General features: G+C 39.7%; 2 protein-coding genes across 3 annotated transcripts in view; one reads left to right on the top strand and one right to left on the bottom strand.

Moving 5' to 3' along the window:
- ano10a (anoctamin 10a) overlaps positions 1-11034 on the bottom strand; it is a 47137-nt gene extending 36103 nt beyond the window's left edge. For both annotated transcript variants that reach the window (XM_069656102.1, XM_069656101.1), the window contains exons 1-7: positions 10980-11034; positions 8758-8824; positions 6372-6524; positions 6088-6288; positions 5221-5355; positions 2556-2675; positions 2061-2245 (exon numbers count right to left, since the gene is read on the bottom strand). In XM_069656102.1, coding sequence (XP_069512203.1) covers positions 2061-2245; positions 2556-2675; positions 5221-5355; positions 6088-6288; positions 6372-6504 — 774 coding nt within the window. In that variant the 5' untranslated portion in view covers positions 6505-6524; positions 8758-8824; positions 10980-11034. The remainder of the gene's footprint in view (positions 1-2060; positions 2246-2555; positions 2676-5220; positions 5356-6087; positions 6289-6371; positions 6525-8757; positions 8825-10979) is intronic.
- Positions 11035-11252: 218 nt separating this feature from the next.
- Positions 11253-25254, top strand: abhd5a (abhydrolase domain containing 5, lysophosphatidic acid acyltransferase a). The gene is made up of 8 exons (XM_069655912.1): positions 11253-11284; positions 11840-11920; positions 14195-14280; positions 15395-15770; positions 19230-19384; positions 19522-19633; positions 19777-19963; positions 21779-25254. Exons 1-8 carry the CDS (start codon positions 11253-11255, stop codon positions 21866-21868), a joined length of 1119 nt encoding a protein of 372 aa, XP_069512013.1. The 3' UTR covers positions 21869-25254.
- Positions 25255-26073: the final 819 nt, after the last annotated feature.

Below are 26073 nucleotides of genomic sequence, written 5' to 3' on the forward strand. Positions count from 1 at the left end.
TTTTAACCAGCAGTCAGGCAGGTTAAGGTCAAATAAAAAATAGAAACTTTCGAAAGCACATATTCCTACTAAGGCACATATGCACAAACCCATTATTACTAACATGCAAAGTAGTACAAACAAAAGCATGTAAGCAGACAGTAAAACAATAAAAACAATACAACTCCAGAATATGATGGCATATATTGTTGTTCACTTACCGCTGTGTTATAGATTATGTCTGCACCATACTTTGTTCTACAACATTTATTGTGATTTTTAAAAATATAGGAAATGATGCCAGATAAATGCAGTGTGTTTACATATAAAACAATTTTAAGTCTAATTTCTTAACCAAACAAACCCTCCTCCTACTTTACCACACTTGGTTTAGTGAAAGCAGAGAGAGTTCAGGTGGAGCGACATGTTTCTTAAAATAAATACAAACAGACGTGTGAGCTTCACTTGTGTTTCCATTTCTAGCTGTGTTCAAATGTATGTTTAATCAGCGTGATCAGCCTCGTGACAGAAGCTTTCGGAAATGAAAGCTCACGTCTCCTATTTCCTGTTGACACACACAACCCAACACCATGTGTGCGCTGCAGGCGTAGCCGCTAAAAGTAAACTGTCCTCGGCACATCCATTCCATGAACGCTCCGTTTATGTTAGCGTTAACCAGCACTGGGGCAAGGTGCCGACACGAGAATACACTCACTGAAAAGCTGCCTCAGGTAACGGAGCGTCTGCCTCGAACACCCCGCCGACATTATATGTGACAGTTTACAGGCTACCTTCACATTGCAAGCCTTAGTACTTAATTCCTCTTCTTTGTTCGAAACTGATTTTTTTTTTTGCTCTGACTGTTCACATTATTCTTAAAATGTGGCCAATACCAGATTGGAGTGTAAACTGGTCACGGTCCTGAACTGACCCGCATACGCAGAAGAACAATAACAAAGACTACAAACATGGGCACCATGGAAGTCAGCGCTTAAGGTTTCATGTACAAACTGATGTGCTGTGGAAGCCAGCAAATTCCACAGCAGTTGATAACAAGGACGAGGATGAGGGGAAAGAGAGCAAAATATTTAATTATGTCTTTTTGTGGAGCGATGGCTGCCAGTTCAGTATGGAGGTGTGTGTGGACAGGGAGTCAGAGCCAACAGTGGTGGGATCGAGACATGAGGTCTAACACCTAACTATCCCTCCACTCACTAACTTCATCCCAGCCGTCTTCCATGTTTTACAGAGTCCCGCCAGCGCAGAACTGTGACGAATGTCGATCGAGAGTGACGTAAAAGTCGCAGGAATTCCGATATGACAGTTAAGACTCAGATCGCATTGCAAAAAAAAAAAAAAACAGACCTGTATCTGATTTAGGACCACATAGGAAAGTGGCCCAAATCAGATTTGAAAAGATCAGATTCCTTGTTATTTGTGTTGATCACACTGTCATGAAAAAAACAGACCTGAGTCACATATGAGCAAAAAAAATAGGATTTGGGCCACATCTGCCTGAAGTGTGAACATAGCCACAGACTATTGCACGTCCTGCGATGTGACTATTGCATATGGGCACATCGCAATTGCGATTTAGCTCTATATTAGCGGAAATAAGTTGAGAGATGTGATGATTCTTAGTTGTGGGGGTTTATTTTTCCAGGTGTGGTTAAATAGGAAAAGGTTGACTTCCCAAAGGTACTTTTTTCATACGGTGTTTCACAATCCCCTGGTAGATCATTTTGGTTAATGAATTCACTGAACAGTGATAATATTAATACAAATTTCATCATGTGTTTCCAGTTTAAGAAGTCATGTCTAAATACATTTACCATGAGTATATGAGTTTAAGTTTTCATCCCATGTTTTCAAAGCCTACATATAAAGTTTCTCTGATTGAAGCGTGGTGCCACCTGTCTGTACTTGTCTGTCACCAGCTTGTAAGACAATAGTTCATGTGTGAGAGTCTTGGCATTGATGTACAACTCTGAGGCCTTTGTAGATAAATTGTTCCCAATGTGTCATTAACAAACATTAATTTTGTTGCTAACAACTTTTAAATTTAAAGTCACAGTCATTACCTCCAGGATGACAGTGCACCACACCAAGTTGAACGCAGCAAAGATGACATATTTATCGTAGTCCTCCCAGTCAAACAGGTAGTAAGGCACTCCAATGAGAGCCATAGGCACCAGGGCAAAGGTAAAGTACTCCAGGAAGCCAAAGTAGAGTGCCTGACCCTCCCCATAGTAATGTCTGATTTCATCTGGGGATAAAAAGTGGAGAAGAAAGTAGGAACAGTAATGAGAACTTTCAATTCATTGTGAAAATATGACGGAGGAATATTATTACAAACTGAAGAGAAACTAAATCTCTGAGCTGAAAGGAAAACGCAGCCTTGTGCTAATCGCTGTGAAGGCAGAGGTATTTGAGCATATGGAGGAAGGAACAATGAAAGGTTCAACAAACATCTCCGTCAGTACATCAAAACAATTGTTCATCCTGGATAATGTGGATTATGGGTGCTTATCTCACAGGAAAGACAATGACAGATAATTGGTACTTCTTCCACTTACCAAGCGGCTGCAGGGACAACTTCACCTTGTTGTACCAGGAGAAAGTAAGTCTCTTTAGTTCCTCCTTTTCATGGAGAGGAAATATTTGGATGAGGATCCCTTTGGATTGAAGTCTGCGAACTAGAGCGTAAAACAACAACATTTTTCATTATATTTTTGCTCAATTAATTCACCTGAGTTCAAGCATCACAGGGCTATAACTCTTAGAAGAATGCAATGGAAGTAGTCTGTCAGTGCCTGTAGTGTCTTTTCTGCTTGTGATGTCATTTCTTAAAGTATTTATAAATGCTTTATGCCTGAAATCTATACAACCTAAGCTAAAAGGTTGTGTAAGTTAATAAACCATAATGCTTGATTTTATTGTTTTTAGATTAATTGAAACAGGATTATGCAAACAAGAATTTCCTGGGACATTTTCACCACCTTTTTACAAGCAAGTAAGCTAATGTCATGACGTCTTTGACAAGCAAACAAGGTGAAAACATTATCGACAAATGTTTAACGTGATGCAGAAAAAGACAGGAATCTCAACTTTCAGCCACAAAAAGAATTAAGTCTCTAGTTTTAATCATTTTTATTTGAACAGGATTATGCAAAAGAATATCTCCCACAGCTGCCAGCGGGGGCCCGTTCTCATAGGGATAATAATCCCAGTCATGTCGAATAAAAATGTGGATATAGTAGGTAGTTGTTGAAGCTTTTTTTGCTCAGTCTGTTTCGCTGACTTTTGAGTGACATGAAAACAGTCCTGCTGCATTATTATCCCTCACATTGTTCATCTGAACTTTCCCAACCAAGTAAACATGCAGCTTAATTTTTAAAGACAAGGACAGGCAAACAATAGCTGGGAGCCAGCCCATTGTGAACAATGCACTGTCTATAGCAATAATCCCTATTGTCTTATACAAAGTGACTAAATACAAGTACATGAAAGCTCTATCATTTCATCGGCCGTTTTTTGAGTGCATCATTTGTCGAAAATGATTACATTCTGCTTTAACACAATTTGTAAAACACAGGCGCTGAATAGAGGCGCTCTATCTCCCACTGCAAGTTCATTGCTTCCTTATCTCAGTTTGGGAATATTTCATAGCATTTGCATATTGATTGTTTCCATACTGCAGCCACAGAGAGAGTGAGAGAGACAAAGAGAGAGAGGAAGGTACAGAGGCAGCAAAGGGGGAGACTGTTCAGTCTGCTCCCAAGGAGAGGGGGAGGCAGAGTCATGCTGCCATATTTTCTCACAACTTCAAAATTTCACTACTATTAAAGAACCTCGATACTGGAGGAAAATAAAGATGTGCCAAAATAGCTGCTGAAATATAAAAATCTTGTCAAGAGCTGAAACGGAACACAAAATGATCTAAAACAGAGAGCACACATTTGCAATGATTATGTCAGTTTTAAAATCCAGTAAACATTTGTAATAATTCACTATTGTTCATTAATTGGTTGCTATTTGTATAATGTGTACAATAATTATCATGAATAATTGGTACATTATCACTCTGCAACGTTTGCTTTGGCTCCAGATACTAAAGTTGTTAATGTAGAGTAGCTTTAACAATTACTTTCATTCTCAGTTAATCTGTGAATTATTCCCGCAGTAAACAATGAATGGTTCAGTCTTTAGAATGACGGGGTAATTGTGACCTTTCACAAGTTGCCGTCTTTATCTTTAGGTTTTGGACTGTTTTTCCAGACAAAAAAAAACTCATTTCTTGAATATATAAAAATAAAAAAGCAGCAAATCGTTACAGTTACAGAAAGGATGGAACTGTAGTGTGTTTTTCAATTCTGCATTAGATGATTGCCTCTGTCGACCCACTGATTTAGGCTTCTAACTGGTTTTAACACATGACATCACATCACCCCAATCCTGGCCGACTATACCAGCTTCCAATTACTTTTAGAATTGATTTTAAGGTTTTACTGATCACTTTTAAAGCAAGTATGGGTCTGGCTCCAAGCTTCATGGCAAAATTTTTGACACCTTATGAGCCAGCTCGCAGCCTTAGATCCTTGGATGGGGCCTTTCTGGTCGTTCCAAAGCCGAGGCTTAAATCTAAAAGGTGCTTTTGCCATCAGGATGCTACAGAATCAGTGACTTACTTTGAATCACTTCTTAAAACTCACTTTTTTGGCTTGGTTTTATGTGATGTGAAGTGTTAATCTTAATTCTTTATTTTCTTTTATTGATTTTAATTGCTTTTACCCTTTATCCTCTGTTCGCTTTCTGCATATTGCTTTAACTTATTAACTGTAGCTTTGTATTGTCTTGCTGTGTCTGGCCATGTTGTTTGTGTTCTTTTGTTGCCTACTGTGTTCATGACTGATTGTTTGTCCCTCACTGACCAATCAAAATCAAGAGGGGGCAGGTATTCTGATATCAACTTTGTCAACAGCAATGGCAGAGAAGAAGCTAATCCTTTCGTTTTTTCGAGGGTACAATTTCCCGGTGTAGAGCTGCTGCGCCAGGACACGATTCCTTTACATCTTTTTGACTTTATCTTTGTAAAATTTCAATAAATAAAAGCAAATATGAAGCAAACAGAGCAATTTAAAACACACTTAATGGTCACTACCAAGGGAGTTAAATAATCCCTAAATTTATCAGCCTATTTAAATTTCACACTGACTGAGGGAAAGGTGGATGAACACTCACCGATAGATTTCCCGGGATAAAGCTTTGCCGAGGTGTGTCCTGGGACATGAGTCTCATCTTTGGCTCTTAAAGTGTCCAGCTCGTGTTTGATGATGTACTGACACTCGGCCATACTGAGGAAGCTGTCCCCATCCCCTGGAGAGACAGAGCAGATCAGACAAAACAGCAAACACTCAGAAACTCTGATATTCAAATATTTAAATCGGCAATGCTGCAACGGCTCAGGGCTATGATAATGAGGCCCACTCAGTCACAGTCAATCAGTTGCTCTGACAATACAACCCACTGAGTTCATATTAAACAGCTGTGACTCTTTACCCTTAAAGTCAAGCTGAAACGGCATTTCGAGAGTATCTAACTTCCGTATCGTGACGTATTTCCCAAGTTAAACAGGACGTGCAGGCGGGACATATCATTAGAGGGATTTGATTTGATCGTTGTGGGCGTAGACAGACGTTCTCCAAAGCGCTGTAGCTAGCTAACTGACCGAGCGTTCTTGGTGCTCTGCGGCTAAATATTGCAGATCGATTGGTTGAAATTGTTTGGTGTTTACTTACGTAAGCACGCGTGAAATTTAGTTTTACCGGAAGAAAAAATGATCGGATTTTGATATAAGAACATGAAGAAATGGATTTTCTGTATTTTTTTGGCCTATATTGTCAAATAGATGCACAATATTACTGGGGATGTGATCTAAATGGATTAAAATGACATTTTTCATTTCATTAACTTTACTTTTCATTTCATTAACTTTAAAGCCGTTAGTTTCAGCCCTAATGTTCACTGATTTAGAGCTGAAAGGTAAAAGTGATAAGACATACTGCAACAACAGACCTCATGCAGCCCCCACCTTTAAGTGGACTTTACCTTTAAAATCTTTGAAGTTGTGTTTGTTGGCACAGGTGAAACCTCTCATAGATCCATCGTTGTACTCCTTGAAGAGGCCGATTTCCTCAGCACCAACAAGCATCCTCTGCCATGAAGCCCCCACCAGGAACATGTTGGGGTTTTCCTTCTCCTCCTCAGCCCCGACCCCAGACCCCATCTGCTCCACCAGCAGCTCAGAACCTGGCAGAAATGTCTGGATTAATAACACTAAATATAATGGGAAACAAATATACTAGTGTAAAGATCAACTCCAATTTCCACACCTCCATTATTTTGTAGGTCTCTTATCCTGCTCAGCAGCCATGCAATGGTCTCCTCTGCGGTGTCTGAGGCCAGCTCCACTACCACCAGAGGAGTGAACCTTGTGCCACTGCTGTCCACTGACGACTCCTGCATCTTCCCTTCTCCCAGGGAGCCTGCACCAGAAATACGACAGCAATTAATGTAATAGAAAATATCCAGCAGTGTTCCTCATCGAGAAAGACAAGATATATGATGATTATAAAAAATATGATACGTTATTTTGACGACAGAACAAAATATATTAAATGAAATATTTTACTGGTTAAATTTGAAATGCTAAAATTGTATTTAACCATGTAGACTGCGTAACGCTAGTCATCTATAATCATTCCCAGTAGGGCTGCACGGTATATCGTTTAACAATCGCAATTGCGATGTGGGCATGTGCAATATTCACACCGCAGGACATGCAGTATTGAAGCAAATTAAGTGAAATACGTCAAGCTGCTACTTTTTTGTTGCTCGGAGCAAAAGAAAAACTTGCCAGTTTCTCGATATCAGACGGACTATTCCACAGGAAAAGTCCGTCTGATATCACATTAGTGCAACTGTTCAAAAGGGCACACAGAGAATTGACCGCTAAGCTGCAGAGTCTGCATGTGACCTGCCTGTAAACTGTAAAGAACGAAAACTCACGTGACTTCCTTTCAGCACACACAGGAAGTGCTGTTCACGGAGCGTACGTGCTGTTTTCTTTTAGTGGCTACCACACACACCACTTAAGTTTGTGTGTGGCGACAGGAAGCAGGAGACGTGATTTTTTTTGTTTCATAAAGTGTCTGTCACGGGGCTGATTACGCTGATTAAACATACGTTTGATCATCATTAGCAATGGTTGATGACATAGGCCTACCGTATTAATAACACAACTGCAGACTGTTTGTATTTGTTTTATAAAGAACGTGTCGCTCCAGCTAAACTCTCTACTTTTCATGCAGGTGTCAGTCTGAACCAAGAGTGATAAAAGTAGGAAGGGTTTTTTGTTTTTGTATAAGCAAATACACTTAAAAGTCCCAAATAATAAAAAGTATGATTGTTAGTTGTTTATATAAACATGAAAACACACTGCATTTATCTGGTACAATTTTCTGTGGTTTTTAAAATCGCAATATCGCATTAATATCAGAAAAAAAAAAGATATCGCAATGTATGTTTTTTTCCCATATCGTGCAGCCCTAATTCCCAGTATTTCAAACTTTGTTATGTTGATACTTTAGGTTGTCGTCAATAGCCATAACCAGAGTTATACATCGTAACGATGAGATCTGTCATGACTTTGTGGGGGTTGAAGTGTGTGTCATTTGTTCTATTTTGAAAGCCTAGTGTTATCCAGTGAATTATCTGTTTTGCTGTCAGACTCTGAATGTGACTCACAAAGAAACAGAGAGAAGTAACATGGATCACTTATCCATAATAAAATTTCAAAAAAATTGTGATTGTTGAACAACCATGTTACAATTGCTATTATTGGCTAATTTAAGATTTAACTCTCCGTAACCGCATGTACAGTTTGTAGTGAAGTTTGCAGTTTTGATAATAAAGTTTCTTCCAAGGACAGAAAAGTAGTTTGTGTGTTGTGATGTTGAGACTGTAGAAACTCATTGCCTTATAACACAATTGAAGTCTTGTTGAGGTGGGCGGGTTACAAAAAGAGTGCAGTTTTATAACAGCTAAGTGCTATTTGCAATTTGTCTGGTGTTCTTTTAGATGTGTTAACTCTAACATAGACAAAAGAGCCACACAGGCCACATATTTCAAATAAAAAGAAAGAGAACGTTTGTTCTTTAACATGAAAGCGTCTAACATGTCACTTGTACTTGATGATTTACAAAATCCCAAAATCTCCTCCTAACTTTGAAACTATTTTGGAGATATTTTGTTACAGCATTGTGTGCTTTAACGATATAAGAAATATCAGGAATATCAATGCACAGAACAGCGAACTATGAAGGCAATGTGATGAGGGAAAAGTAAAGTAAATATTCAGGAAATCCCACTGAGAGGCTTACTCAAACTTTCCCATCAAAGAATGCACAGTACAAGCCCAGCAACAAGCCGATTATTACTGTTTTTACTACTATCTACCGTAGGAGGTGCATGAATATAGTCTACATCTATGAAAGATCAAATCTGCAGCGCGTCTACTGACAGAAACAGCTGATCGACCATCATAGCCAACACACAGAGAAGGAGGGGCCTTTGTGGGAGCGATGTTAGGAGCAGAGCTGGAACGAGTAGACTGCTGTAACTAATCTGTAGGACCGACACCAGTGGGCTACTGACTGCCTCAATCTAATCCCAGGTTCGGGGAGGTTTCTGTGTGTGTCGGGGAGGCTCGGTACTCACCCAGATCTGTGTTTGTGTAGAGAAATGGCTCTCCTGAATCCGCGGGGCGGGGGCTGACCCTGCTGATCTGAGAACAGTCAGATTAGACAGTTAAAGGCATGTCTGTGTAGTCTGATAGCTGCTGCACAGCGGTGGACTTTAGTTGTGTTCCACGTCACGAAGCGGCGCAGCAAACTTCAGCTATCACACCCACCAACGTTACACCCCTGCTCTCTCACTGGACCTTGTTCATACAGTGTATGAATCAGTGCCGCCACGTGCCCGCTGTGACTGACCTATGAATTGAGAAAATCTTTGTTTTTCTTCATGTAAAAAATATATGGTAGAGTAGAAGTGCCAACCATGACAAATATGAGAGGAGGGAGATTTTTCTTGATTTTGCATTTCGAGCATAAAGTCGAACTTTCAGTACTACTGCCATGTTAAGGAAAAAAATCAGAGGAACATTTTTGTTGTTAAATTTTGCAATTGAGATTGTTGTATAGGTTTATTGTTCATTCAAAAGTAATCTCTATAACTTGTGTAGTTATTCTTGTTCCTTTACTTTTATTTATATCCTTAAATTAAAAATTATCAACCAATTCTCATGAATAAATCACATGAGAAAGATTTTTGTTTCTCAATGTTTTGAACCACTTCCTTATCCGATTTCTTGACTGCAAAATAAAAACATCTTCCTCTTTTTTTTCTTTTCTCTTGTGCTTGACCCTGACATACTTCTGTGAATCCACAAACTGAGTTTTAAACATCCATGTCTGCTTTTCAAGACGCTTGTGACTACCTTTTATAAATTGTCTCCCCTTTTTTTGATATTTAAACATTCATTCAATTTTGGTTAATTGCATTTAATTGTATTTTGTTTTAGAAGATAGTTTTTCACTTGAGGAGAGGCTGATCAAGAAGGAGCTCTATGAATTTCAGCCAAACCTACCCACCACCACAGTCTTCAAACAGAGATTTTTTAAGATCAGTGATACTCTACTCCTGATTGAATAAGATAAGATAGGACTTTATTAATCCCGAAGTAAATTATAGTGCCAGATAGTTCCAAAAATACAGTACAAAATTAGAGAAATACAAAATAGAACTAAAATAGAAAATGTATGGGTTAATGCAGAGGAGACAGTGCCTAAAAGAAAAACAATATTACAATAGTCACCTACAATAATAGGCAGGAAGTAAGGGTGGTAGATACAATCTATTGTGACATTTATTATAAACAGCCATTAGGTTCATCCTCTGGGGCCAAAATATCCATACTTTGTTGTTCTTTATTTTGTCGTTTCAATGTTTTGTCTTGTTTTTGCAGTACTTGTATTTATTTGCTTTTAGTATGTTTATTGTGACCTAACTGCTCCAAAATACAGAGGCAAATTGCTTGTTTGTAATAAATATACATAGCAATAAACCAAATCCTGCCTGCAAGAATCCCTGAAAACAGATTACAGGGGGACACAAAAAAATATCTACAGTATTATATTACAATCACTGGTGGCATATCACATAATATGGGCAATAACTGATGGTCTGACTGGTCAAAATAAGTAGTACTAAATATAACTCAGTCTAACTCTTTTCTGGTGCTGCTGAAGGCTTGTAGAAATTAGTAACATGTAAATGTTTTTGTTTTCTTCATTAGGCTGAAAAAGGCCAAATGTATAAAGTTTTATCAGGAAAGCACAAGTGGAAGTAATAGATTACTTACAATTTGGCACTTTTCATTTGAACGTACCAGTAAACATGTCAGTGACATAACAGAAACAATAGTATTAATTAGCCAACGCTATGTGGTTTGATTCTTCAGCACATATTACCTTAAATTTGAGAATTACAATTTTCATGTCAACATAATTATGTCATTGGGCTGTCTCCTTCACCTATGTGGTAGCATTTACAGTAGCCTACTTATCTACATAGTCCCAGTAAATACGTAACTATACTATACAGTTATTATTTCCTCCATTTTTTAAATAATAAATAATAAGCTATCAATGACTTCAATTCATTAACACTTCGCTGAGTTAACATAAAAAGTTAACCAAACATTTTGGTTCTAACATTCATAATGACTTACATGTATGGCTCATAATGCAAGACTACGGTTTTGTTCACAGTGTAACATTTTACCAAAAACTGTCAGCGCAAACAAAATAACCTTGAGTTGCGTGTAATATGCACAAAGTACTTGCATAATATACTATTTATGCAGTTTGGCTACTTACCTAAGCTCTCTCCTCTGCTGAGAAGCAGCAATGTTTAGATATTTGACAGCAAAGCTACTTCCGCAATTGCTCACGAGCTGTCGCTGGGTGCGCTTGTTTTGTGTTACAGATGAGAAATGGAACGCTGCGGTGAGCGGGGACCGAAACGTCATGGACTGTTAAGGAACCGCTCAGTGGAGTTACTTTAAAACACAAATCAAACGTCCTGTAATAATGTTGATTCGACCTCAGACCACGTGACTGGAGTAGTTTCTCCCGAGGTGTTGTTTCAGTATGGCTGAGCAAGCGGCGACAGGGACCAGAGGGTGAGTATTTCTTAAAACTTTCCTCCAGCGTTTATGTGTTAAAATCAGTACGATAAGGACACGATAATCAATAAAGGATAACCGTTGGCATTACTACGAAACGGTGTTATTTGGTGTTACTCCGGAAAACAGCTGCATGTTGTTGTCAAACACCAGCTAAGTTAGAAAAGTTGGCACTACATTGGAGTTTAGAAAAATAAACTAGACATACTCTCATGCCACCCTCCTTTTTACGTGACCCGAACAGAAAGACATGATGCCAGATAGAATAGGGCTTTGCTCTTCCTGTGTCTTAAAGACATCAAGAATAGTATTTTGACACTTTTTTACCCTATAGAGTAAAAAAATATATACAGATGATTTAGAGCAGATGACATGATTGTAATGCCATCCATACAGGTAGCTGACTTAGAATGCTATGTGTTAATGTTAAACACATTTGTCACCTACTGACAGTTGTAATCTTCCACAAAGCGGTAACTCTTACTGTGCTATGAACACTGTCAGTGTTCTCTGCCCCCATTCACTCTCTGTTTCGATTTGTTCTGGCTGCAGGGTGGTTCAGAGCTGGCTGTCTGTTGTTGGTGCTGACAGAGTGGTTAGCAGTATGTGGGGCTACGTGGACACCACAATAAGGTAAGTCTGGTCTCTAAACGTCCACAAGTTTACCCCTTGAATCACAAGACTGTTGAAGATGCAGCATTGTCACTGATGAACCACTTTAAATTCCCTCTCTACTCAGAAATATGTTCTTCTTCTTATTACAACACTTGGGTGTTACACTGTGTTGTGCACCTTGTTACAACACTTGGGTTGTACTGTGTAGACTGATTAATGTGCAGTTTGACAGACTGCTTTCAGTTTCATTAGCTGAAGGGGGTCATTTCTTTCCTATGTAAGACTGTGATAATACAAGTAGTTTGGAGCTGAACATGCTAAGGGAGGGTAGTTTAAAGCGCATCACATGTAGGTGCAAGGCAATCAAAATAAAGAAGCAACAAGGCAAAGCCTGCACACTTACTCCATGCAACAAATGCTTTGCTAATCACGTTTCGACACTTGGGTCTTTGTCAGGTGATCGATTTTGAACAAATGGGGAGTACACCCATATATATATAGACATGAAGAGCAGCGGGCGGACGAGCTATTTGAACACAGGTGTACTTAAACATTAACACCGCCCACAATGATAAATATCCATAAAATGTAATTCAAATACATCCATTCATTATCTATACTGTTTGTCCTTTTCTGGGTTGTGTGGGAGATGGAGCCTATCCCAACTCGCATTGGGCAAGAGGCTGGGTACACCCTGGACTGAACATCAGTCAATCACAGGGCTGACACACAGAGACAGACAACCTTATATGCTCACATTCACACCTACGGGCAATTTAGAGTCACCAATGAATCTAACGAACATGTCTTTGGACAGTGGGAAGAAGCTGGGCTACCTGGAGAGAACCCACACATGCACAGGGAGAACATGCAGACTCCAGAAAGGCCCCTTATATCCAAACCAGGATTTGAACCAGGAACCTTCTAGCTCTAGGGCGACAGCACTCACCACTGCACCACAGTGCAGCCCCTATTTAAATACAAGAAATATGCTAAGGATAAAAACCAGTCCACATAACATACATATAGGAAAAGGACCAGGAAGGCTGAACATGCTCTAATATGCAGCTTCCACAAGTGTGGTGTGTAAACTTGAAACCTCCTGTGTACACATGCTAAGAAAAGGCTTTTAGATGACGTCATCTTGTGTCCAGCAGCCAGGCTTTTGAAAATTAATGTTTTTTATATATATATATAATTGTTTATAAAGTTTGTTAATAAAGTTATACATTCCCTCAAAGTTCAGTTTTGATTGAAGCTTCAGATTGAAACTTTCTGCATCTTGTTATTTTAAACTGAGAGTAAAAGTAAAACCTCCCAGCTGACAACTGTACTGGTCGTGATGTTAGGGCAAATCTTAAACACAGATACAATTCAGAATCAGAAATACTTTATTATTTGTTAAACAACAACGATTCATTAAACAACAACTATCTTGTGGGTGTCACAATTGATTACAACAGTCATAAAACAATCTTTAGTATTTATTTATCATAACGATCATGTGGCTCAAACTTGTCCTCAATTTGCAAGTTTGAGCAATTTGGGGTTCAGTATGTTCTGTATTCCCAAGCATGTACTTGCCCAAGCATGTAGACTGGAGGACCACACTGAGTTTCTTATGTATAGAATTATAGTGAGAATAATGGCTGGGGCCCCCATACTTTAAAGTAAGACAGGACAATGCATGGACTGAATGGGCAGTGACATTAGGAGCAAATTAATTTGACAAAAGTGTGTTTGAGTGAAACATTCTGATCATGCATGTGGAGCTTCAAGATCTGCAAGCTTTCCTGGTTGGATTTTATTTTTTTATTTTTTCCTGTGCAGAGACTTTATTTTGACCTCTTCACACGTTGTAACTCCACCTACATTGTAGGTTTAACACTTCAGTAGTAGTATTAAATTTTTCTGACTTCTTTATTTTTCTTACCATAAATCAAAGATTAAATGTTATAAGCTTCACATGAATTTGGTCATCAGTGTTTTTACTGCTGGGCACTAATGTTCTGTCCTCTAAACCACACTACGTCAGCAGAGCCTGCCTATGAAATAAGTACCCTCTGAACAGACCTCTCACATCAGCTGATACAGAGGCCATCAGATGTGATGCTCTTAACATGCAGTCCCTAGTTATTTCTAAGATTCTTTTAACTTGAACCTTGTGCAGATTTATTACTCTGTTTTTTTCCTTTAAGCATCCTCCCACTCTGCAGTGATACCATGTTCCTGTTGTAATTCAGTATGATGATGCTCATAAGCCTGATGATTGAAGCTTTTCTATCTGTGCAGGTGGTGCTGGATCCCCAACTGGCTGCCATCATGGTGTCCCACCTCTCAGATCCAGCTTAAGACTGCAGAGGACAAGATGCTGCGATGTAAGTAAACTCCTTTTTGCATTTGGCAGTCAACATGTTTCAGTTTTATGAATGAAGGTCGTAATAATCAGTGAAAGAAAACATCTAAAGACTTGAGTAGTATTATTCTTTTTTGTTACTGTATCAATTTTAATTAATAGTTTACATTACATATTTTTAGCGATAAAGGCAAGTATAAATTTCTTTGTGCGCGTTGCAATAAAGCAGTGCTATTATGTTGGATGTTGCACGTATCCCTTTAATGATTGCTTTTAAAAGTACACTTTTTACTCACCTTCTTTTTTCAAATATTCAAGAATATCTGTATGAAGGAATACTGTTTTCTTCTAGCATAGTTTAGTTTAAGCTGTAGTAGGTAACATTATTAGAACCATGTTCCTCTGGCTCCTCCTACTGCTCCTAATGGAATTTGTAAGAATCCAACGCTCCCGAAACAAAACAACCAATCAGAGCAGAGCAGTCTTTCGGGCTGCTGTCAATCGCACGCTGCGCAGCACCACTTCTCCGCGCATGTTCACACGGTCAAGCTCAATTTCTTCAGTGTGCGCAGCGTCAGCCGGTTTGTGTCCATAAAGGCTTAAAAACAACCACCAGGAATGAAAAAACTGCCCATCCCTCTATTGCCAACTTATTCTTGCTTATACTACAAAGACCATTACACCGAAGAAGAGAAATGAGGAAAAGCGAGCTAAAAAGAAAGAGTTGGACCGAGACAGAAATGAAATGAGAGTAAACACTGGAGCGGCATTTCTGAGGTGGAGAGAGCTACGGGACCTGAAAGGATTAAAAAGCGATGCTGCTCGACAGGTCATTACCCCAGCTTCATTTCTGCTGTATTTGTTTCACGTTGCTAAGATGTCTGCGGTTACTGTGACGTTGTATCGTGTTAGTTAGTTGGCCAGATTCTTACCAATGAAGAGCCTCACAAAACAGCTTAACAAAGAGCTAAAACTCAATAAAGCTCCTGATTTTGTTGTTTTATTTTAGAAAATTTTATTACATGTTTTTTTTTATCTTAAGAAAGGGGAAGCATAGAGTCACTTCACACGAGTTTAAGAGTATGCAACTGTAAGTGAGCTATGTTCTCTTTCCTTGTTCTTACCTTTCTTTTCAGGTGTCAGCAGCACTTTCTCCAAACAATATGTGCCAATCTCTAATGGAAACCATCTGTGGACCCTAACCTTAAGCAGTGACCATGTCAAAAACAAAACCCCCATGGTTCTGCTTCATGGGTTTGGAAGTGGCGTGGGCCTTTGGGCTCAGAACCTGGACGCTCTCTCCCAGCGAGGGCCCGTCTACGCCCCAGACCTGCTGGGCTTCGGACAGAGCAGCAGGCCTGTGTTCTCCACAGACACCCAGGAGGCAGAGGAGCAGTTTGTGGAGTCGATAGAACAGTGGAGGGATAAATTGGGTCTGGAGTCCATGATCCTGCTGGGACACAACCTGGGGGGATACCTGGCTGTGTCCTACTCTATTAAATATCCACACAGGTGGGTGCAGATTATGTGCTTTATCTCTTCTTACTGTTTAGTGATGGGATGTTTTTTAACTAACGAGGATCTTTTGTAGTTTGGTTCTGATCTTGTTGATATGAGCTTGGTGTGACAACTGTACCAAGAGCAAACGACAGTCAGGACATGTGGAATGAGCTCAAACATTCACAGTATGGACTTTCTGACTCGCACTGAGAGGTGGAGGATCTCAGAGTACTGAGCTTGGGCTTCAGTGGGTTTCTTCAGCGCTTTTTTATGAGATGAATCTTTTAGGTGAGAGGATTATAAACTATTTATAGTTACTCATTATTGTACATTTACAGAGACATATAGAGGTCATATTTGACTGGCAGTTCATTTTAATATATTTGAATTGAGATTATATCAGGTCATACTTAGGTTAGTGGCAATCCTTTGAAATTTTAAGTTGAATGCTAAACAGCTGAAGAGACAGATATTTCCCTCAGAAGTCGGTGGAGACCAAAAAGAGAGTTAAAACAGACTTCCATTCATCAGTTGGACACAAACACAACTTTCAACAAATATCAATGTTGCTCTGTCTAAATAAGCAAATGCTGGCAAACAAGTCCGACATATAAACTTACAGTGAAAGGTGATGTTATCCAGTGATGTAACGTTACTTTAAAAAGTAACTCATTACTTGACTACGTTACCTTCTGAGAAAAGTAACGTTAGATTACTTTTGCGTAACCAAAAATGAAACCCCCTTCGTGACTCGTTCCACATGTGGGTTATATTGTCAGGACGGCGTGTAGTAAAGTAAATGTAAGTAAATGCTGCCCTCTCTGCCATCTCGCTAGATGAATTAGCTAGCTAAGCATGTGCACTGACACAGCTGTGTTTACCTTCTGCTGGTGCGCAGCTACCTGCCAAGAAGGAGGAGACAAACAGAAACAGAACTTCAGGGATTTTTTGTTTTTGTCTATGTATGTATTTCTTTCAGTTCCAGTTTTTTCCAGTAACAGATTACTTTTATGTAAAAGTAACAAAATAACAGATAGTACTCTAACGGATTACTTTGTGATGAGTTACCCCAACACTGATTTTATCTCAGTATTGTGTTTACAACTTGCTTCTGCTGCCCCCAGGTGGCCAAAAATTATTTTACTGCAGGTTTGATCTGCTAAAGCAGGCCAAGAGGTGGAAAGCCTTGAGGTGCAGACCCACTACACACAAACTGACTCATATGAAAATTAGCACTCATTAATTTTCTAAGCCAGCACAAAACTTGCTGGGATACTTGGTGAAGCTGATAAAGCTCGGGCTGTGAATAAAGGGCGAGACATTTGACTGAATTACTCAACAATTCAGGCAAGAACCGGCTCCTCTCTGAACAGCTGTGTGTAAAACCTCGAACTACCAAAGTACAACTCATGATGATGATATCATAGTTGATAATCTGCCATGTTTAAAACTATATTTGTCTGAGAATGCCTCAGTGACATGTTTCACTTAGATTTGTGTGAACTACAAATATACTGGATGTCCAGCTGTCGTTAGCAGCTGAGTTCAGAGTAGAATTAGCATAACTTCATCCAGAATCCCTTCTTGAATGGCATCAACATTTCACCAGCTTTTTTTCCCTCATTGATATATCATAATAACCTGTCTGACAGAAAATGGTTTTCTATTTGTTTTATAATAAAATAAGCGACCGTCTGGGCAGTGTGGAAACAAGAATAAGCAAATAAGTTGACCTTTTCTGCTGGATCCTCAAGCTGTGACGTCACCTCACTGTTGCAGTTTGCAGCCTAGTGCGAAACGGCTGGGATGAAAGTCAGCACCTCAACGTCTGAGGCTATGGTGCTCTGCCAGAAAACAGTGGATTGCTCCCTTTGGGTGCGAAGAGAGGTACTGCCCCAAGCGAAGGAGTTCAAGTATCTCTGGGTCTTGTTCATGAGTGAGGGTAAAATAGATTGTGAGATTGACGGACTGGTTGGCGCAGCATGCAGTATTGCGGGCGTTGTAACGGACCGTCAAGGTGAAGAAGGAGCTGACCTGAACAGCAAAGTTCTTATTTCACCAGTCGATCTACGTTCCAACACTCACCTGCGGTCATGAGGTTTGGGTAGTGGCCGAAAGAATGGGGTTGCAGTTACAAGTGGTCAAAATGAGTTTCCTCTGCAGGGTGTCCGGGCTCAGCCTTAGAGAGAGGGTAAGGAGCTCAGACAGTAGGGGGCTCAGAGTAGAGCTGCTACTCCTTCGCATCAAAAGGAGCCAGTTGAGGTGGTTCGGGCATCTGATTACAATGCCTCCTGGGCGCCTGGCTTTGGAGGTTTTCAGGGCACGTCCAACTGGGAGGAGACCCTGGGGTAGACCCAGAGCTCGCCGGAGTGATTATATATCCCGTCTGGCCTGGGAACGCCTCGGGATCCCCCAGGAGGAGCTGGAAAACGTTGCTGGGGAGTTCTGGGCTAACTTGCTTAGCCTGCCACTGCGATGCGACCCGACCTCGGATAAGCAGAAGAAAAGTTGACCTTGAATGGAGAATGTTTTGTCACGAGCTGTAATAAACCAGAATTATCTTTTAACCACGACTATCAATACTTAAAAGAACAAAGACGCAGAATCTGCCCAGAGCGAGGAAAGTGACTCTGAATCTAACATCGTTTTGAATAATGATTCTGCCCTGTAAACATGAGTGTAGCGTAACATGCCAGCATGTGTACAGGATGCAGCTGTAGCAGTGTGCCTGTAGGTGCGTGCACTGTGTGATAACAGCAGTGTCCTCCAAGCCTCTCTCCTCCCACCAGACTCTATCTCTCCTGATCTCCTCTCTCTGCTTCTCCAGCTTTGAGCTTCCAGCGGGCACCCAGCTCTCCCAGAGGAACGTCTGATAAAATGTCCTCAATCCCTTATCACCCTCCTTCATCACTAATGCTAAAAAAAATCCCCTTTCTTGTCCTCTTATTGTTATCTCACTGTTCCAAACGGCCTTTAAGTTATAACAGCGGCGCTCTTAATCAGGGATGTTCTGTATGTCCTTATTTAAGCTGAAATGTGCTCATTGTTCATATTTTTGCCTGCAGAGAAAATGTGTAATTCAACATAACAGATTACATATTGAAGGCCTAAAAATAATTTGTTCTGTGTGTTGTGTCAGACGATGTGATGCAGCAGCATAGCTTTTGGACTGTTTCTAATGTATGTTCTGTGTGTACATACTGTAGTGTTTGCTCGTCACACAGTGTGAGAATGGAGACGATTTTTCCTTGGATAGGAAATCTGAATGTCTTGTTTTTGCAAACTGCAACCCTTTTGATTTGTTGTTTTGTGAAATGGTCTGAGTTTTGTTTAGGCACTTAAACTAGACCTCTGGACTGAGCCAAGCTAGCTGTTGAGCCGGCTGAAGGCAATCATAGGTTGGTGTAGTCCATTTAACCCAGATAGGAGGTGATTGTGTCCTTTATGTATTTTTCTGTCTCTGGCCTACAGAGTGCAGCACATATTGCTGGTGGAGCCCTGGGGTTTCCCTGAGCGCCCCGACACAGTAGAGGCAGACCGTCCCATCCCAGTGTGGATCAAAGCTTTAGGGGCCATGTTCAGTCCCTTCAACCCCCTGGCTGGTCTGAGACTGGTCGGACCGCTCGGTAAGACCTGGACCTGCTTTTACCAATTAGAATAAATATTACTGTAATGATTCTTGAGGGTAGTTAAATGTAAAGAAGCAACCTCTTTTTAAAATTGTCTGAATGCTTGAATTTAACACCTGAGTGTCCCGCTGTAGGTCCCACCCTGGTTCAAACTCTGAGACCCGACTTCAAGAAGAAGTTCTCCTCCATGTTCAGTGACAACACTGTGTCAGAGTACATCTACCACCTGAACGTGCAAACCCCCAGGTCTGTCTCTCTGTCTCTGCATCACTGTCCAACTACATTACTGCTGCCTATATCAATAACACTTGTGTAGCAGTGATTTGGACGGTTTATTTCCTAATACGTTGACATCACTGTTTGCTGAGGTCATTGTTCTTCTGTCACAGTGGGGAAACAGCTTTTAAGAACATGACCGTTCCTTACGGCTGGGCTAAGAGGCCGATGCTGCAGAGGATGGACAAGCTTCATCCTGAGATCCCCATCACCATCATCTACGGATCCCGCTCCAGCATAGACAGCAACTCAGGCAGCACCATAAAAGAGATGAGGCCTAGCTCCCATGTGGATATCATTGTAAGTTCATTACTAGTTTTTCTTGGTGCCATCCCTGACTCAGAATTTTGTCAATCTGTTCAGTACAGTGTTAATTATGACAATAAATGTTCATCAACCTTTTTTCCATGATGAAGACGAGATGTTGATGAGTTAAAAATAGATTGTTGATAATAAAAACAGTAAGACGAGACAGGACTAAAATGTTTGTGGTGGGCTGTCGGACATTTAAAATCCATATTTTTTCCCACTGAGTGTCTAATCAGGCTGTCAAAATACCAGTAATGCATCCTGTAAATGATTAAATTAGTCGAGGGGCGTGCAGTTCCCCCCTGAATCCAACCCAGACATACAAGTGAGGATGTCTCAAACCGGCAGCTTGACAACAATGCATGCAAAACGAAAGGGTATCACAAAGGTAGTTATAAACTTTTTCTGTTAACTCAGGCTTTCTGCTTCAGGCTCTGTGCACGCTCACAGAAAAAAGGGGCGTTTTACACGTCAATTAACGCATCTTCCACACAAAAAGGAGCGATCAACAGCTGTCTGCTTCAGTCAGACTGTGTGAATAAGAAGCAATGATGAAAATGTAAAAAGTTATTAGGGTAAAAAACCAACACTGCTGCTGCCAATAAGGCAAGAGAGGAATGTGCAGCATGTGCTACTGTTACTGCACAGCTTTGTTCTGTGGCTTTACATGCGAAACGTTATGTTCTAGAAGTTTCCATATACACATATAACCTCAGCTGATGATCTATATTTCTCATGAAGAACATCGAAAGGACGATGCTTTACAGCAGATCGAACCTGTACGTGTAATGTGATGACTAAAATGTGATGACTTTTTTGTGACTAAAACTAAAACTATAAAGGGTAAAAATGTCTAAAATGTGAATAAAACTAAGAAGCATTTTCATCTTAAAGCTAACACTAAATCTAAAATAGCTGCCAAAATAAACACCGGTTCAGTATAAAGCTTTGACTTCTTCTGCCCTTTGTCTTTTTTTTCTGTAGGACGCATGTTAATCATGCTTTTGCCTCTTTTTTTCTCTTTTCCCCATGGACATCTTGAGTTTTCTTTAAATTGAAACTGCTTTATTTATACCTAAATCTGTATGAAAACAACTAACTACAACAACAACTAAAGAATTTGGTGTGAAAGATTTGAAATCCACTATTTCCAGTCTCCTGGATTACATACAGAAAAAAACTCAGATTGATTTATTTTCCTCTTTATAGTCTATTAATAATGGTAGTTATGGGATCATAGAGGTTTATGAAACAGAGATGTCCTCTTACAACCTCATGGTTTGGTTAATATTAAATGCAGTCTGTTGCCTTCTGATTTGTGATAACTGGAGCAACTGGAGCAGAAACTTTAAAAATCAGGTTTGTCCTGTAACCTGTCCTCCAACATCCTAAAGTCTCACCACTTGGAGAGTGCGGGTTCAGTCCTCACATGTGCAGACTTTTATTCCAAAACAATATGCTTTGGCTTGAATGACCAGATTTGAACAACAATAATGTCGATGCCAATCATCAATTATCTGCTGATCATCATGCCCCCACCTGCGTAGGGTTAAATGCAGAAAAATTAAAAAGCAATGCAAATGTAAATAAACTAAAACGCAGCTCCTGCACCAACATTATTGTTAGAGATGTTTTAAACTTGTTTGAACTTTTCTCTTTGAACTTTGTTTATAAAAGTAATAAAGCACAGACTCAGTGCTCTGCAGTAAAATCCATACTATACTTTCTTTTATGGCCTTTCTTCCTATATTGCCTCATGGTTTAATCACCCACTTCCCTTCCTGATCTCCATCTCCTGTTCTGCAGACGATCCGTGGAGCCGGACACTATGTATACGCTGACCAGCCCGAGGACTTCAACCACAGAGTTTTGCAAGTGTGTTCTAAAGTGGACTGAAGCGAAGGCAGGTCAGGTTACTGAACTCTGGAGAAAAAGGGGAGTGAGACTTAGAGAAATCACTTTAGCAGCCAGTGTGCTAACACAGGAGCCCACTTCCTCATGCAGGAAGTCTTTGCACATAAAGATAGTCAAAAGGAGCAGTAATGTGAGTGTGACTCATCATGACACGCTGATGTTCAAATGTTATGTCACCACTGAGTCAGTGATATTCCTTGAAACTTGATGAATACAGGCTCTGAGCTGACATCACTGACAAGTTCCCCTCTTTAATGCTACTGACCAACATAACTAATTCGATCAAATAATGCCTGTGGGCCTGCATCACATGCCCCTTTTACATTACACTGTGCAGCACACACATACAGAAGGTGGTCCTGCAGCCTCTTTGTCACATGTTTGAAGCATTAGTTATACTATATTTTCTCACAATTCCTGCTCTGAAATGCAATGAGGCCGTTTGAAATTAAAATATTGTGCTGCACACAGTAATTAAAAAAGTGCCTTTTTATGTCATGTGAAAGTAGTTCAGCTGTAAAAAGATACCCATATTTTTGTTCATCTTATCCGTTCTTTGTAAGGAGGACTTGATGTTTTAGGGGACACATTTTTGATATTATATAAAGATATTAAATTTAGGCTACTGTTACAGAATTCATGTCGCTGCATGCAGAAGGCTCATTTACCGTGTCATGTGTTGGTATTTCCTGTGTCGAGCGGTTTTTGGTTTCTCCATATGATTCTGATGCAGACAGGAAGTGTTCTCTTTAGTGCAGCAATCCATCAGCACCAGAAAGCTGCTGTAGATCGATCTGCAGCCAATAATAATCTCCTTTAGAGAGTCTGTGCTGTTTTTCTTTTCACTCAAAAGTTCATTTTAAATGCATTCATTGTGAATGTGAACCCAGATCAAGTAGAGTCACTGGCAGTAATGGTAAATCTATGAGTTTTACAGTGTGAAGCTGCTGTCAACAAAAAACATCTTTAACCATTCGAATCATAATTTAATTCTGTGTTAAATGTTTAATTCTGTCTCCTGTCAAATATGTATTTGTAGCTGCTTTTACAACATCATCTTTGTTTCCTGTGATTCACTGTGTGTACTGTATGTGTGTGTGACAGTGTGTCAGCATGTTGAAGTGCTGATCCAGTATTATTGTAGCGATGAGCAGATACATAATATTTGCCTTTATTAATTTATGTTATTTATGTTGTTGTTTTTTTCCAAACCCTAAATTGTACAGAGGCCCAGAGAAGTGAGCAAGCAAAACAGAATTCTGATGATCTTTTTTCTAACTTCAAAACAGGTGAAAACAACTTTATGCCAGCAAATTTGTTTTAATTTCAAAGATATTTTTGAAACAGGCGAGGAACAAAAGTTTTGCCAGGTGGAAAAAAAGTGTAGTCCTGGCTCATTCTTGTACAGAAGCCCTTAAAAGACATGCATCCTTACATTTTACTTTTCCCATGATAACCAGTCATTTCCGGCTGTTTTCTCGAGATCTCCATTTAATTATCTCGTTATCTCGAGGTAACAACGCTCCACCACCGTCAGATGATCATAACAAACAGAAGCAGGCTTAACTTACCTCATTAGTGTGGGCAATGGCATCAGGCATGTCCTGCTCTGTAATATCACAGTGACCAGCCTGAAAATGATCCTGTTATAACGAGAAAACCAGCTCTGTTATACCGAGATAACGAGATATAAATAAAGTGTATGGATGCATGTCCACTTAGGGCTTCCGTACTGTAATGTTACGTTTGTTTTTCATTTTCCATGATCCAACACTTTTTTACACCTTTTTATTTTTGTATGACTAAATAAAAAAATATTGAGGAAATCAGAGAGATTATGCTGAAAAAAACTTTTTTCTCTTCCTGTTCGTCATAAACACGGGAGAGAAAACAATTTAGATCAGACTTAGAAAATAGAGCAACAGAATGTATTATTTCCTAACCTGCGTCTCTGTACAATTTTACTTACACTTAATACAGGAGTCATTGTGGATAAATATTAAGCCAAAAAATTATAATTTAGAGGCATTGTAGAGTATTATTTGGTGCTATTTTAGTACCAGCTTATTGTGGTGGTGTAGGTGCACTCAATGTGCATACAGACATACTTCACTGTTGTCTGTAGCAGTAACAATATTATTTTCCCTACCATCCAAATTTAAACAGATTCAGTGACTGACACAACGGATAGTTGAGCAGAGTTGTGTCTCACGGCAGAATGTCAGTAATGTGTGTTATTACAAATGTGAATGTGATTTTAAATCATTTTTGTCACTTTATTTGTAAAAATGCTAAACTTTTGGCTTGCACACTACAAATCCACAACAAAAAACTGTCTCAGGGTTTGGAGAAAGATGCTACAGAGCTGCATTAGTGTATGCAGTTCTGGATCTCGAACTTGTCTAAAAGTCAGGATTTTTTTACTTCTGCTGCATTGCTTCTTACCATTTCTTTTTAATCATGTCTAATAAGTTCCATAATTTCTAAGAAGTGCTTATGAAATCACTGGAGAGCCCCTTTAAGCATGGATAGATTACAGATAGGGCCTACTAGGCCCAGGCCCAGGGGCCAAAGGGGTCAGGGGGGCACCAGACCAGAGCTTTCATTTAGAGTGAAAGTTAACATGAAAGAAAACATTAAGGTACAAACATCTACAAAGATATGCAAAATAACCACAAAGAGAGAAAAAACATCTTCATAGAGACACAAAACAACTACCGAGAGACTGAATCTACCACAAAGAGATGTTAAACTACAAAGATACACAAAATGACCACAAAGAGACAGAAACAAATATAGAGAGACATGGACTTCTAGTGGATACAAAAATGCAAAACAACCACATAAAGACACAAAATGTCTAAAAACAACAGGTTTAAGTCAGTCTTAGATAAAGAAGGGTTGAGGGTCAGTATTTCAATGCAATGTGAAATAATCTACCTACAAAAAACTGGTGGAGAGCTGACTGTGAGCATCTATATAGGATTAATTAAATCTCTTTCCTCTCTACCTCTTATGGTGCTATTTTAAACAGAATATATTTAGGCCTATCAACATTTTTTACATCGCTGATTTCCTAAATAAAATGCTCTAATATAATCTGTGTCTATAATGTGAAAGGCAGAAGAGGTTGTAGGAAGAAAGTAAGATTGATGCATGACTGTGAGCTGTTCCACTGATGTACTCACAGAACCGTGTCTGCACAGCAGTTTGGTGTTGGAGCCAATTCGTCACAGGGAAACATGTCTTCGTATAAGTTCCTTGAGTTACTTGCTTCATACAGATTGTAGACATGTAAACAATAATGTATTGTTCCCTAGAATTTCCCCCTCCTCGTGACATATCTCCACATTTCTAAACACAAATAAATGTTTATAACAGTATGATGTTGGTGCACTTCTTTCTCTGTGCTTCATTACACATGAATAATGCAGGTCTAACTTCTGTTTGCATCATATGTCTTGTCTGCATTGCAACACTTGGACTTGGCCTCTCCCCTTATTTTGCTTTTTCATTTTAATGGCGGAAGATGAATCAATATTTTTCCTTCAGCTCCCCTTATCATTTCAGAGCTGTCAGCCCTCTGCCACTGAGAGAAATGATCCCTGCATGTCCGTGTCTATAGTTCTCAATCTGTGCCACTAGAGGGCACTCATATGTAGATGGGGAGATGTGGAGCTTGTGGAAATATCCTCCCTCTTTTTATCTAATTTCCACCATTTATGTAATTTGCAGAGAAAGCTGTCTAACACTAACATGTGACATGAGATATGTTTCCTCTCTGCCAGTTACCAAAAGGGTATCTGAGGACAGCAGGAGAGGACAGTGCTCTGGAACACTGAGGATGTTTCCATCCTTACATCCGGCCTCAACATTAACACAGATATTGATCGTGAAAGACATCCTATCTGTTTTCATTCTCTCTGCTCTTTGATCAATAAAGAGGAAATATGCAAACTCATGTGAAAGTCTTTCCAAGTCGTACGGAGCCCGTGGGGACATTTTGTCCAACTTGGCTGTTTGGAGAATGATTGAGGCGGGGTTGATGAAGTCTCCTCTCAGTGGTACAGTAGCTGTAGATTAGCCTTGGAATGAGCCTTACTCCCATTAATTTCGTCGAGATTCTTAATAGCTATGCATTTGTATAAAAATATTACATAACAGAAGGCATCTGCTCATTTTGACAA

This window comes from Semicossyphus pulcher, unplaced genomic scaffold (genome assembly GCF_022749685.1).
Source record: "Semicossyphus pulcher isolate SPU_LCO1_2020_fin unplaced genomic scaffold, fSemPul1.0.p SCAF_9, whole genome shotgun sequence".
NCBI lineage: Eukaryota > Metazoa > Chordata > Actinopteri > Labriformes > Labridae > Semicossyphus > Semicossyphus pulcher.

Coding starts and splice junctions, on each gene's coding strand:
- abhd5a (XM_069655912.1), top strand. CDS start 11,253: ATGGCTGAGCAAGCGGCGACAGGGACCAGAGG. Junction 11,285..11,839: donor GCGGCGACAGGGACCAGAGG/GTGAGTATTTCT, acceptor TTCTGGCTGCAG/GGTGGTTCAGAGCTGGCTGT. Junction 19,385..19,521: donor GAGACTGGTCGGACCGCTCG/GTAAGACCTGGA, acceptor GTCCCGCTGTAG/GTCCCACCCTGGTTCAAACT.